We start from the raw sequence: 13,948 nt of genomic DNA, 5'->3' as shown, positions 1-13,948 counted from the left end.
TTGTCATTAACATCTGAGTGTGATTCTAAGTTGTTTTTATAAATATGCGAGAGATCGATATTTAGAAAACATTCTTAGAGATTTTATATGCGAGAGATCGATATAAATGAATTTTCTACGACCATCAATTTCAATCAAAGAACTTAATATTGACATGCTAACCAAAATACATGAGAGTAAGAGAGATGAAACCTAATCCCTATTTTTCAATTGAAGCAATTACTTTTTGAATTGTTTTCTTGTTAATTCTTGCCATTATAACAATTTTCAAACCAACTTTTTATTTTTCTGTTTTATATTTAGCGAATATTGTACTTGATAAGTTAATTGCTCCCTGTGGAATCGATATCCGTTCTTAGGAACAATTACTACTTTTGACAAACACAGTGCATTTGCCATAAAAAGTTATCAGGATCTATAATAATAATCCTATAAATCATGGTGATCTTGACCTTTGACCATCTCATAGGTCAGGTCAATCAATATATTATTAATAATATTTATAAGATTTAATAATATTATTAGTATTAGTACTAATAGTAATACTACTATTAGTACTACAATTAATACTACTATTAGTACTAATAAAAATACTACTATTACTACTAATAATACTAATATTAATAATATTTATTATTAGTATTATTAATACTATTTATTATTAGTCTTAATAGTACTACTATTAGTAGTAATAGAATAATACTATTAATAGTATTAATGGTAAATAGTACTCTAATAGCACTATTAGTACTATTATTCTTAGTATTAGTAATATTAAATATTATAAATAATATTAATAATATTAATATTTTTATTAAAATATTATTATAATTAATATTATCATTTTTAATATTATTAATAATATTTATGAATATTAATTATGATTTTATAATTATTCATATTATAATAGTATTTTTAATATTATGTATATAACTATTATGATTAATATTATTTATATTATTAAAATTATTAAGTTTATTTATATTTTATTATTATTAATATTGTTATTAAAAATATTTATTTTAATAATAATATTGAATTTATTTTTGAATATAGATTCGTAGGTAACATTTGTAGATAATGTAAAATTTACCTACGGATAGAGATCCGTGGATAATAATCTGTAGGCAATGCTGAATTTACCTATGAATTTATATTTGCGAGTAATATTCGTAGGTAATGATAAATTTACTTATGGATTCAAATTCGTAGGTAATATCTATGGGTAGTATCCATAAGTAATATTGAATTTACCTATAGATTCAGGTTCATGCATAAAAATTCGTAGCTAATACTGATTTTTTTTTAGTGAATATGCATGAAAGTAATACCATTTATGAGTTTATTTCTTTGATACCCAGATAGATACAATAACCAGATTTCTCCTTCCTTAACATAGTAGTATGTTCACAGTCCATTCACAAGTTTTCAGTGGTATCTTCCAAAAAGTTGAAAAAACTAAGTGTTGTTATATGAATAGTCACCAATGTTGTGCATGGTTTAGTTTTAATAGTGAGGGCGAGATATCTGTAATAAGTTAGAATTTAGAGTAATAAATATTGTTCAATGTGTACATTTATTTTGAGTGAAGTACATATTTATATAATTGTAACGTGAGTTAATACATTAACCTCTTTCATACCCCTAATTAAACTATTTACGTCATATATATGATTATTTGTTGACTTCTTAACACGTCATAATAATGTATTTAGCCACATCACCTTGAAACACTCAGTCATTAATATCAGTACATCAAGAATAAATATGTAAAATACAAATTTTAACTTATTTCCCTTTTCTACATAATGGTTATTTAAGATTTAGAGCTTTTAGAAAATATGATTTTTCTTATTTTTAGTTTTAAAATGTGTTTTCAAATTTGTTTACTTAGTTTTAAAAGAATGCATTTTCTAATTGTTAGTTTTAAAATAATTAAGTCTAAAAAAATTATATCATATAAAATATAATATCTAAATATATTTATACAATGGTGATGGCATTGACAAAAAAGAGAAAGTAGGCATGATAAAATGATATACGAAGATAATACCATTAAGAATTATACAAACAATAAAAAATATCATTATCAAGTATATTCATGTTTTTTAATTTAGAACAAAATCACTATTTTTTCTAAATTAATCTAAAAATAATTTCAGATCCAATTTTATTAAGGGTAAATTCCCTATCTAGCACCATTTAGACTTTTATTTCCCTAACTAGCATCCTTTTGTTTTTATTTCCCTATCTAGCACCCTTTTGTTTTTATTTCTCTATCTACCACCATTTTATTTTTTTATTTCCCTATCTAGCACCATTTCAAAAATAAATAAATAAATAATAATTTATTTATTTTTTGATAGTTTTAATTTTGAATGCATTAAAAAATAAATATTTTTAATGTTTAAAATAGTTAGAAATATAATTAATGAATAAATAAATGAGTTTTTATAAAATAAAATAAAATGTTTAGTTTAAAATTATTTTTTTAAGAATGAAGAAAATAAAAAATTAAACCCTACAACAATATAAAAGTTGAATCTATAAACATAAATTACTATTTATTTTTATTATTATTGATGATGTAATCATGTTAATTTCAAGTAAAAAATACATGACATAATTACAAAAAAAACAAAGTCAATTAGTATTAATTAATAGTGGATACACAAGTAATATTGAAGTGTCTATCCTAAATGTAAAATCCTAAAAAATAAACTAATGCAAATGTTACACTTAATGCTTAAAAATGAGAAGCAAAAAATGAAAAAAGAAAATAAGTCTAGAAAATAAAAACAACAACAATAAAAAAAAAATAATGGTAGAAAAAAAATAATAACTAAAAACATAAAAGATATAAAATAAAGGCAAAACAAATTAAGATAAAGATAAAATATATAAAAATAAATCTAAATAAGATAAATATAAGAGATATAAGGCGATACTAAATAAGTATATGTTGATCATAAAAATGAAAATAAATGAAAGATGATAATTCATTTAATATTTTCTTCAATGGTACATTAAATAGTTTGTGCGAAATGAAACATAATTAATGACGAGAAATGCACAATCCCGTAATGTTGGGACATATTGTTTATGTGTGTCTTGGTGTTTGACAATATGAACATTTTTTTTTTCGATCATGTTGTTCTTTTATCCATATCATTCCTTATTTAACTTTGTTTTTTTTATAATTATGTCCTGTATTTTTTACTTGAAATTAACATAATTACATCATCAATAATAATAAAAATAAATACTAATTTATGTTTATATATTCAACTTTTATGTTGTTATAGAGTTTAATTTTTTATTTTATTCATTCTTAAAAAAATAATTTTTAAATTAAACATTTTAAATTTATTACTTTTTTATTTTTATTTTGTAAAAACACATTTCTTTATTCATTAATTATATTTCTAACTATTTTAAACTGTTGGAGATCCACATCAAATGGCTCTGATACCATATTATGGAAAAGTGGACTTTAAGCCTAACTCAACCCCATAAAACCGATTCATGAGGTTGAGGTTTGCATCCACTTATATACAATGAAAGACTCTAATCTCTAGTCGATGTGGGATCTCCAACATAAACATTAAAAATATTTATTTTTTAATGCATTCAGAATTAAAATTATAAAAAAAATTAATTTATTATTTTTTAATTTATTTTTGAAATGGTGTTAGATAGGAAAATAAAAAATAAAAAGGTGTTAGATAGGGAAATAAAAACAAAAAAGTGCTAGATAGGGAAATAAAAACAAAAGGGTGATAGTTAGGGAAATAAAAGTGTAAATGGTGTAGATTGAGAATTTACCCTTTTATTAAATGTGTTTTGTTTTTAAATTCATTTTTCGCGTGTATTTTGGAAACAACTAGTTGACTGGGGAGACCGCTAAAAACTTTTAAAAATATTTGTCTGAAAAATAATTTATTAAAATAAAAAGATATTAGGAGTCTTTGTTTCACCTTTTTTTCTTGTAAATATTTCTTATTATTTCAAAAAACAAAGTTACTGTCAATCATAACTATTTTTTTCCATTTTTAATTTTGACAATTATTTAAAAAGTGCAAAGTAAATGCTACTCATTTTGACGACCAAATGCGTAAGGTAAATGATTGTCCACGTTTGGAATATTAAACGCACGGTTCGCCTTCAACATTTATAAATTTATCCACGTGCTTTATTTATTTTTATTTTTAATTATATATCTGTAGAAAATGTAACACATTAGGAAAAAAAACTTAGAAGCAAATACGGTATAAATAAATCGAGAAAAGCGAAGAATTAGTTAACAGATGAATCAATTGAATTGATCATCAATCACTCACCGTCTCTTTCATAACTCATTCGCTTCTGCAAATCCCATGGCGGCCATAACCCGCCTCCGCCTCGCCAAGCGCTCCTTCTTCGTCCCTCCTCTGCCCACGCGAACCTTCTCTTCCTCCCAAGTCAACGCGCCACCGCACGCCGCCGCCGCCTCCTTCCGCCGGGGTCCGCGGAGCGACATACTGAGCAAGAGGTGCGTGCAGTGGGTGTTCCTCGGATGTCCCGGCGTCGGAAAAGGTACCTACGCCAGTCGCCTCTCCAACCTCCTCGACGTCCCGCACATCGCCACCGGCGATCTCGTTCGCGACGAACTCGCCTCCTCTGGCCCCCTCTCTTCCCAGGTTTTCATCTTCCTCCTCCTCTGTTTTGAATTATCTAGTTTATTGTTCGGCTTCGTGATCTTTTTAACGCGGATTTCGTCAAGGTTATTGAAAAAATTATTTGTACGGCGCGGCGCTTAAAGAAAATGAAGCATATTAATGAACTGTTATGTTATGATGATTATCTTAAAAGTCAACTAACCTAAAAGTCATATTAATAATGATTTCTTATAAAGTAAGAATTACAAGTTTTTTGTTGTTGTGATGGTGCATAGAAGTTTTAAATCTTATTGAACTTGCAGGTTTTGATCTTGTTGGTGGTAGTTGGACTTGGACAGCTTCATTAATATTGTTGTTCCACTTTGCTTAGGAACTGCTTGCTTTGTTAGTCTTTTTTTTTTTGTCATTTTGCAAACAGACTTTTGGACTCCAGTTCCATGCATAGGAGTTATACAATTAAATTATGCTTAACTAGATTGTCCTATGTAGAGGTGGGAAGAAGAGGGGGTTCTTTAAAAAATTATAAAATAAAATAAAACTGAAGTAACAAGCTTTTAAAATATTGAGGAAAACGTTTACTGAGTTGTCTGTATTGTCAGCCCCATGGCTCAAGGTCGGTTGGGTATAGTCTCGTTTCTGGGTGTGGCATCCAAGTCTGTGTAACTGAGTAGAAATTTCTTCCAATATGGTGTTGCGTGAGGGAAACTTGGACATGGTAATAGTTATTATTCTTTGGTTTTTCATTTCACTGGAAATCGGAACACTGTCACTCACAAGATAGATGTTTTGGTTTGTGTCAATTGACTTTGCGTATCTTATTCTAATTTAAACCTGTGGTTGGAGATGCATGCTTCTGATGCATCTCAAACAGTTTGGTTTGGCATTCCCCTCTTTTTGTATTGATTTTATCTTTCTCTTTCATTATATCTGTACTTTTTATTGCAAGACTAACAACTTACGGAATGGTCTCGTTGTCTGTTTGCTGTTAACTCCTTATTCTTATTTAGTTATAAATATTCTGGTATTCTATTTATTAACAGTAGAGCATAATCTTGTAACATTAATTGCATGCGTAATTTATTTATTGGTAATAAGGAAAATCTACCTGTCCACCAAGCTAGTAAGTATTTAACTTTGGAACATTGATTTTTCTAATTTTTATTGAACCAAATAAGTGAAATGATGTCTCGATTTTCATTTTTCCATTTTTAAGTGCTTTAGGTATTGGATTTTTTCGTTTTAAAAAAAGGTATTGGATGTTTTACTACTCTTTACTTAAAGTTCAGTTGACGGAAAATAAATGTGCTTTGATTAATACATCGATATGGTATTTCAATTTCATATGTTGTAGCCTAATTGTTGTCTCTTTGTTGGGTTAGAATGTTTATTTTATGTCCATCGGATCATCTCTTATGCATTTTTATTTGTAATTCTTCTTGGTTTCCTTACAGCTATCAGAAATTGTAAAACAAGGTCAATTGGTGTCAGATGAAATTATAATAAGTTTATTGTCAAAGAGACTTGGTGCTGAGGAAGGTAAAGACGATTTGGGATTTATTCTTGATGGTTTTCCTCGAACAATAAAGCAAGCAGTGAGTTTCTTCACTTTGGTAAAGTGTATTTCATTATAGGTACTAACCCTCATTTTCCTTTGCATGAATACAAAGAACATAAATATTGATAGACGATTTTGATATCTGAAAATGTAATTTTTAATGAAAAGTAAGTGAAGATTTTTTTTTTGTATGGATAAATTTGATGATTTCATAAGGCAATTTACCTTATCTACTTTCTTTTTTATAGTTTTATTTTCGCACCTAATCAGCTTCTACTTCCCCCTCATACAAGCAGCATTAATTCTCTCGGCATCTGCCTCTTCACCCCGCATATGTGTTTAAGTTGCAACAGTTCTGTTGTGTGTCCTTCCTGTTCATTGAAGCAGTATAAAACTTTAAATTATAGAATACTCAAACTTTAGCTTATGTTTTTTCGGTGCAGAAAATATTGGAAGGGGTAACTGACATTGACTTGGTAATCAATCTGAAGCTCAGAGAAGATGTTCTGCTTGAGAAATGCCTTGGTAGGAGAATTTGCAAAGAGTGTGGTGGTAATTTTAATGTTGCTTCCATTGACATTAAGGCTGAGAATGGGACCCCGGGAATTGTTATGGCTCCACTTCTTCCTCCTGCGAATTGCATTTCTAAGCTCATTACTCGATCAGATGATACTGAAGCAGTAGTCAAAGAAAGGCTTCGAATATACCGTGAAATGGTATTGCACATTATATTATCATTATGTGTGGACTTCAAGAAGAATGGCTGCTTGAGTGGCTTCTTATTTGTTGTATATTTATCTTTATAATGAGGTTTTTATAAAATATCTTGGCAAATTTGTTGAAGTTGATGTTTCCAATTCCCCGTTACTTATAGTTACATTGTTGTGAATGATTTTTGGCTTCCCTTTCCATAAATTTAAAGATTGACATGATTGCAGACTCAGCCCGTGGAGGATTTTTACCGCAACAGAGGAAAATTATTGGAGTTTAACCTGCCAGGGGGAATCCCAGAATCTTGGCCTAAGTTGCTGCATGCCCTTAATCTTGATGATTACGAGGACAAGCGATCTGCTGCAGCATAGAGATATAATAATGTATCATAGCAGTAAGTATTTCATTCTTTGCGTGCATATATTGCATGCTTGGCAATTTTGCAGGACAGAGAACCAAAGAAAGGGAACTTCTCTGTTAGTATTATTTTGGACCAATAATGATATTTGAAATGCTGTAATCTGATAAAACTGATAGTATTTTTTCGTTTTAATTTGGTTATATGGGAGGAGTTCCCCAGCATATAATGTTATTGTGAAAAGTGAATATATCTCAGCATTGCTATGTAGATAGTTGGTCAATGTATTATTGTAAGTTAAATGTGAATGAAGTTGTTGTTTTGCATCATCACATGCTCGAGAGTTTGGGAAGGCCTTTATTGGAGTAACTTCCAGGTAAACCTTTCATGATCTTCCATGTTATTTCAGTAAGTCTTTTCATTTCACAATACTCATCAATGACTCCTTTCTTTGAATATGCTTGTTGCTTTAACAAAGTTTTCTTGTTTAAATCAATAGAACTAAAGTTCTCCATTTTTTGTTGGCCAATTTATCTTTTTATCGTGTAGGAGTTTTATATTCCTTCAAGAATTCTCTACGCCTGTTTGTTTAGCACCACCGAGAAACTAAGGTGGAAAGCCTTTCTCGGATAATTTGTTTGCTAAGTTGAAAGGACAGGAAATAAATAAGAAGAATGAAATAGAAAAAATATATGTTGTTTATATGGATAGAAATACAAGAAAGTGCTGATTTTTTTAGCAACTAAAAGATTATTTCTCTTTAGTATAAAGTTATTTACCTTTTTTTTAAATCATCTTTATTTTTTTAAAGATTTAGAACAAAAAGAAACATATTCTCCTATTTCATGCCAATGCGGGGAGGATAATTTCTTATGGGTTTCATATAGAAATTCTTTCAATCCTATTTAAAAAAGTGAATAAATAGGTTTCTTACTTTGATTCCTTCAGTATTTCTGTTTTTTTATTTAAGCTTAATTAAGTTTTAAATCTGTTATAATTTTTTTTTGAGTTCTTATTTAAAAAAAGTGAATTATTGAATACTCGAAATTGTTATATTTTTCATCTGAGCCCTTGCTATTTTTTTTAATGAGTGATGTGATTGTTATTTTGTCCATATTCCTACTTACTTATATCCACGTATTAAGAAGTGTATGTGAGATTTTATAATTAATATAAAGTAATATTAGGTCAATGTGATTTTTATTATTTTTATTTACATTAAAAATATGTTGGACAAAATTCAATGATTTTCAGTCATTATTTATAACAATTAAGAAACCGTCACCTATGTTTAAAAAAACAATAAATGATTTTTATTATTTTATATATTAATTATAAATTTTTTTCAATACAACAAGTAAGCAAGGCAAAAATATCAATCATGTGATCTAGAAAACAGAAAAAATAAATAATATAGAGTTAAACATAAAAGTTCTGAGTAATAATTTAATTAAAAATATTTAAAAACTAATTAAGCCTTTTATTTATATTTCTGTGTATTAGAAATAAGCACATCCCCTCTTTTCATGGGACAGTTGTGGACCATTAATTTATTTGTGATGAAATTAATGGAACAAATCATTGCACATCCCCTCTTCTCTTCCTCTCCAACAATAAATTGATGGAAGTCAATAACGTGATAGGGTTTCCATAAGAGTGAAAAATAAAGTTAAATATTTTCTTATATGATCATATCGAATATATATGTATGGAAGTTGAAGAGAAGAAGCAGGGCTCTTTCATTAGCCCAAAACCATAATGAGCACTTAGGTTTCATGAAACTCGTGGATCCGCAAGGACGCTTTCAACACCACAGTGTTACCAAGTTGTTTGTTTCGTGAGATAACAATCTTAGGAGAAAATTACTGGTGATAGAAATAAAGTTAATTGTTTGGTTCACTAAAAATAAAATTAAAAGCTTCCAAAATTTATTGCTATTTTTTATTTATTTTTTTTTTAATTTTGACCACTTGATTAATAAATTTTATTTTTGAGAAGAAAATATAATTTTCTTAAAACTTCTATAAAACTTTAATTTATGTTGTTAATATTTATTTTACATAGGAACAAAATTAAAATGAATAATATCAAATTATTATTTAATTAGACTTAACTTTATTTTAATTGAAATAAAAAATTTAAAATAATTAAAATGTTAGGATCAGTTTAAATCAACACTAGTTTGATTGAGTATCTAAAAAACTGATAAAATAGTCATAATACATTACTCTTTAAAAATTAGTTGTGAAAATTGTAAGAAATTATAATTCAATTAATTTTTTTGGCTTAAATTAATTCTTTTATTCTTATTATGTAATTTGTTGGTTTAAAAATTCATTTTTTATTCTTATTATGTAACTCTGGTTTACTAATTAATTTGCAAAGTCTTATTTACAATATTTTAAAAAAAATTCCAACATTTTTCCTATATTGATTAATTTCTAAAGTATTCAAACAAAGTGTAAGTTAAACTGGAAAATTGTACAAAATATACAAATATTAATAATATTGGTACCAATATTTAGAATAAAAAAGTTGTTTATTGTATATTTTTTTTCTCTATCTTAATCAGTCTTAGCAATACATAATAATGAACTAAAAAAGACTTTAATTTTTGTGTTAATTAATTTTATTAGAACAATCATTGTATTGATTGCCAAGTAATTGAGAGAGGCTAATTGACGGCATAATTTTGCGATTGAATATTCAATTACAAAATAAACATATTTTTGGTGTAAATATAATGATATTATAATCAATATTTTATTAGATACTAACTAGAGATTAATAACTATTATTTAGGAATTTTCCTTTTTATTTTAATCTCATGTGACATATCAAACTTTACAGCTCAAAAACTTTACTCTTTAGACTCTTTAGATGACTAGAAGGTAGCATTAGTTTCTTTTTTTACGATAAATGTTTTATTATTATTTAGCTTTCCAGTTAAAAATGTGTATGGTCCATTACCACGAAAATTTAAGAAATTTTTTTAATTACGAAATGTAAAAAAAAAATTATTTTTAAATTAACATTTTTATTTATTTAAAAAATAGTTTTTTTTTATAAATTTATGGTATTTATTTACTCTATAATGGTGATATTCTTAAAATTTGAGCATAAAATATGAACTTTATTAATGATTTTGGAGGTTAGATACCTTAGACATAATATTATTATTATTATTATTATTATTATTATTATTATTATTATTATGCATTTTCTTATCTCTGTGTATATATTTTTCTCAAATAAACTTTATTTTGAATGACATCTCTATTTAAGAAGCTATAAAACTTTGTCTAGTTGATTCTATTATTATTTCTTGAATAATATTTGTCTATAACAAATATTCAATTGATAAAAATACATTTATATGCCATTTTTTTTAACTGCTTACAACCTCGACAACAGAGACATTTGTGTTTTGTTTTCTCTAAATTTCTTTTAATGCAAATTAAATTTTTATAATTAGTGTTTTAATAAATTAAATAATTGTATAAGTTAATTATTAAAATAATTTTTTAAAAATTATTAAAATTAATAAATAGTGTCAACTTAATATAATTTTAGTTAAAATTTAATTACACTAATATAATTTTAATTCAAATAAATATATTAACGTTGTATCACTTTGTCATAATTCTTTTATGTAATAATTTTTTAAAACAGGTATGTCTTGTCAACTTAGTAATACTTCAATATAATAAAATCTCGAATAATAATAAAACCGTATTAATGTCACATAATTTCATTTAAATTTTAATTACATTAAATTTGTATCACTCTACTCTGACTACTTAACATAATAATACTTTAAAATTTTAACTATGTTGATAATTAACTTATCAAATTACTCTATTTTAGTAAAAAAATATTTTCAACTATATTTTTTTAATACCAACTGTTCCTTCGCCTTTTTTTGTCTGTTTCTTTTCTTTATTATATATATTTTCTGAGTCTGGTTTGATTAGTGGTGTGCAAATAATTCGTATTATTTAACTATATATAGTGCATAGTGACAGTGAGGTTTTCTTAATTATTTATTAGTTTAATTTGACCGGGACCATCCAACTTGTAATACTTTTTGTCCTTTCATTATTTAGCTATCTTATATAGATAAGGTTAGGTGGTAAAGTCTGACGGGTCCGGACCCTTAAGAAAAGGGATGCGGTTCGTCCCTTTTGGTTTGTCTCACATAATTAGCAGTAAGTAAGTGAAAGTTAAGTGTAGGATGAATGCGAGTTGGTTCGTATAACCTGTATAATTTTAAAACGTGAAATTTTTTTTTTATGTTCATGTCTCATATTTCATATTTCAAAATTTTTAATAACATCTTACTCGTTTTGTGAAATAATATTATGAGACTATTTAACTGATGTATCTAAATAAAAAAAAATTAAAACTTTTATTTAAAAACCTTATAATAAAAATTGTATTAATAAGATCCATTATTTTCCTCTTAAGATCTGCTTGATACAGAAAAATAGAATAAAGCAAATAAAAAATAAAGTTTATTTTATCAACAAATAAAAATAAAATAAAAAATAATATGTAAATTTTAAAAGAAATAGAAAAGAATTATGAAAAGAGATAAATAAAAATACTAGGTTAAATGTGCTTTTAGTTTCTTAAATTTAAGATAAACTTATATTTTATCTTAAAAATAAAATTTATTAATCAAATGCTTATAAACCCCAAATTCTATATCCTAAATAATAATAATAAAAAAGTGATAATAAAAGAATAATATTAGTAACCATTATAAAATATAAACAGAATAATTTTTAAATTTGATTACAAGAGACGTTTGAAATAAATTTTATATGACAGTCTACAAAGTCATTTAAGTGGATTCTTCAATAATAAATATATTTAATTTATGAATTCAATTAAAACAATTTAAATAATCATATAAATTCTATTACTATCTTAATATTTCTATTTTAAAAATTATCTATATAATTAATTTTCATAAAAAAGTTAAAAATCATTTTTATTAATAATAATATTTTTTAAAAAAACATATTCACATCTGTAATTTAAATTAATGTCAAATAAAATAAGAACTTATATTTCATAAAAAAAATCATCAAAAATATAATAATAAATTAGATAAACAACTTAAAAAGAGATAATTAATTTAGTAATATAATTATTAAATTTCAAATAAAATTCACATCTAAAATTACAACTTATTAACATAAATAACTATTTAAATAATTTAAACAAATTAAATTTCAAAAACCCTAAACATCCAAACAGAATATAAAGAAAACAGAAAAAAAAAAAAAAAAACTGAAGAAGAGCAAAACAAGATGACAGTTCAATTGGAAGGAAGAATAGCACAACAAGAACACAATGCAAGTGTGAGGAATAAGAAGTTGTGTATGAAAGCAATACACGTTTGATTAAAAAAAGAATACAAAAATCATGCATCACAAAAATTCAAAAATATGAAAAAAATATGAACATAACCGATTATCTTTTTCCTTAAAAAGAGCACATAGTTGATTATCCAAAAATTTAAGAGGCATGATCGAATTTGGTTGTAGTTATAAATCGAAGATAATTGGAGCATAATCGATTAAGTTTAGATTTACACAGAGCTCATAATCGATTATGCTCCTAGAAAAAATTTAGATAATCGATTATATCACGAACATAATTGGTTATCCACTATTTTTAACAACATAATTGATTATGTTGTGCATTGTTTTTCAATGATAATCGATTAGGCACGAAACTGAACTCACTAAATGCTAACATGAGATCAAAGATGCACTACCAAACTCATTCTCGTACTACTATGCTTACTCACGAACCTCTTCAAGTCCCCTAAACCAATGCAAAAGTCTGTAAGGGCACTTTGAATTTGTTTAAGTGGTTTCTTAACTTCACAAAACCATGTTATATACGTGAATGAGCACTTATGACCTATCTACTCTCTCACCAATTCATTCATGGCATTGAATTCACATTCAAATTTGGTCAAACAGATTATCTGAACCAAAGTTAGGAATCTTTTCTCATGCGTTTGTCATTGTTTTCATTGTGCATAACAGTGTTGCATTGTTGTTGTGGTCGCCTGTGCATGCCATGCAAGGGTCGTGTAATGGCAGGGTTGTGTAAGATAAAGTATAAAGTGCGAAGAAAAGCAAGAGGTAGCATGGTCTTTGTTCATTTCCTACGTAACTTTTCATTTACCCTCCTCTCTTTTCTCTTCAGCGGTGAGAGGAACACTGTCACCCACATCTTTCCCTTCACCCGCAACCTCAACCTCAACACTCCATTGAAACAAACGGGGTGACACCCTCTCATCCGTTTTCAGCTAGAGTGTCACTCCACAAAAGCAAACACAACCTAACATACTCCAATTCAAACATCCTCAATTTTTTTCACACTTTCTTCTCAAATCTTCACACTTCCACTCCCCCCACTCTCAACTTTCTACTTCCCCACACCCTCAACTTTCCACTCCCCAATTAAACAAAGCATTAAGTTTGTATTGAAGGAAAAAAAAAAGAGAATTGAAATTTTCATTTTTTTGATTTTATACTCCTCCAATCTAAACAAAATTAAGAGTACATTTACTCCTTTTCCACTAGTAGAAATAATCCATAAAGTCCAATAAAAAACAAAAATGAAGAATTATTTGTTTCAAAG

At 26.6% G+C, this 13,948-nt stretch overlaps 1 protein-coding gene across 2 annotated transcripts; it reads left to right on the top strand.

The window, feature by feature from the left end:
* The first annotated feature begins 4,242 nt into the window (after window positions 1-4,242).
* LOC137829574 (putative adenylate kinase 1, chloroplastic) lies at window positions 4,243-7,611 on the top strand. Of its 2 annotated transcripts, none has more exons than XM_068636404.2 (4): window positions 4,243-4,679; window positions 6,110-6,250; window positions 6,657-6,929; window positions 7,152-7,611. In XM_068636404.2, the coding sequence occupies exons 1-4, from the start codon at window positions 4,377-4,379 to the stop codon at window positions 7,293-7,295; spliced, it is 861 nt and encodes a 286-aa protein (XP_068492505.1). In that variant the 5' UTR covers window positions 4,243-4,376; the 3' UTR covers window positions 7,296-7,611. The 2 variants fall into 2 exon arrangements, with proteins under 2 accessions (XP_068492505.1, XP_068492504.1); XM_068636403.2 differs by having other exon boundaries at window positions 4,257-4,679; window positions 6,110-6,268.
* Window positions 7,612-13,948: the final 6,337 nt, after the last annotated feature.

The sequence above is a fragment of the Phaseolus vulgaris genome, chromosome 7 (genome assembly GCF_051622355.1).
Source record: "Phaseolus vulgaris cultivar YP4 chromosome 7, ASM5162235v1, whole genome shotgun sequence".
In the NCBI taxonomy this organism is placed as follows: Eukaryota; Viridiplantae; Streptophyta; class Magnoliopsida; order Fabales; family Fabaceae; genus Phaseolus; species Phaseolus vulgaris.
Note: the sequence above shows the minus strand (reverse complement) of the source record. Positions and strands in the feature narration are given on the sequence as shown.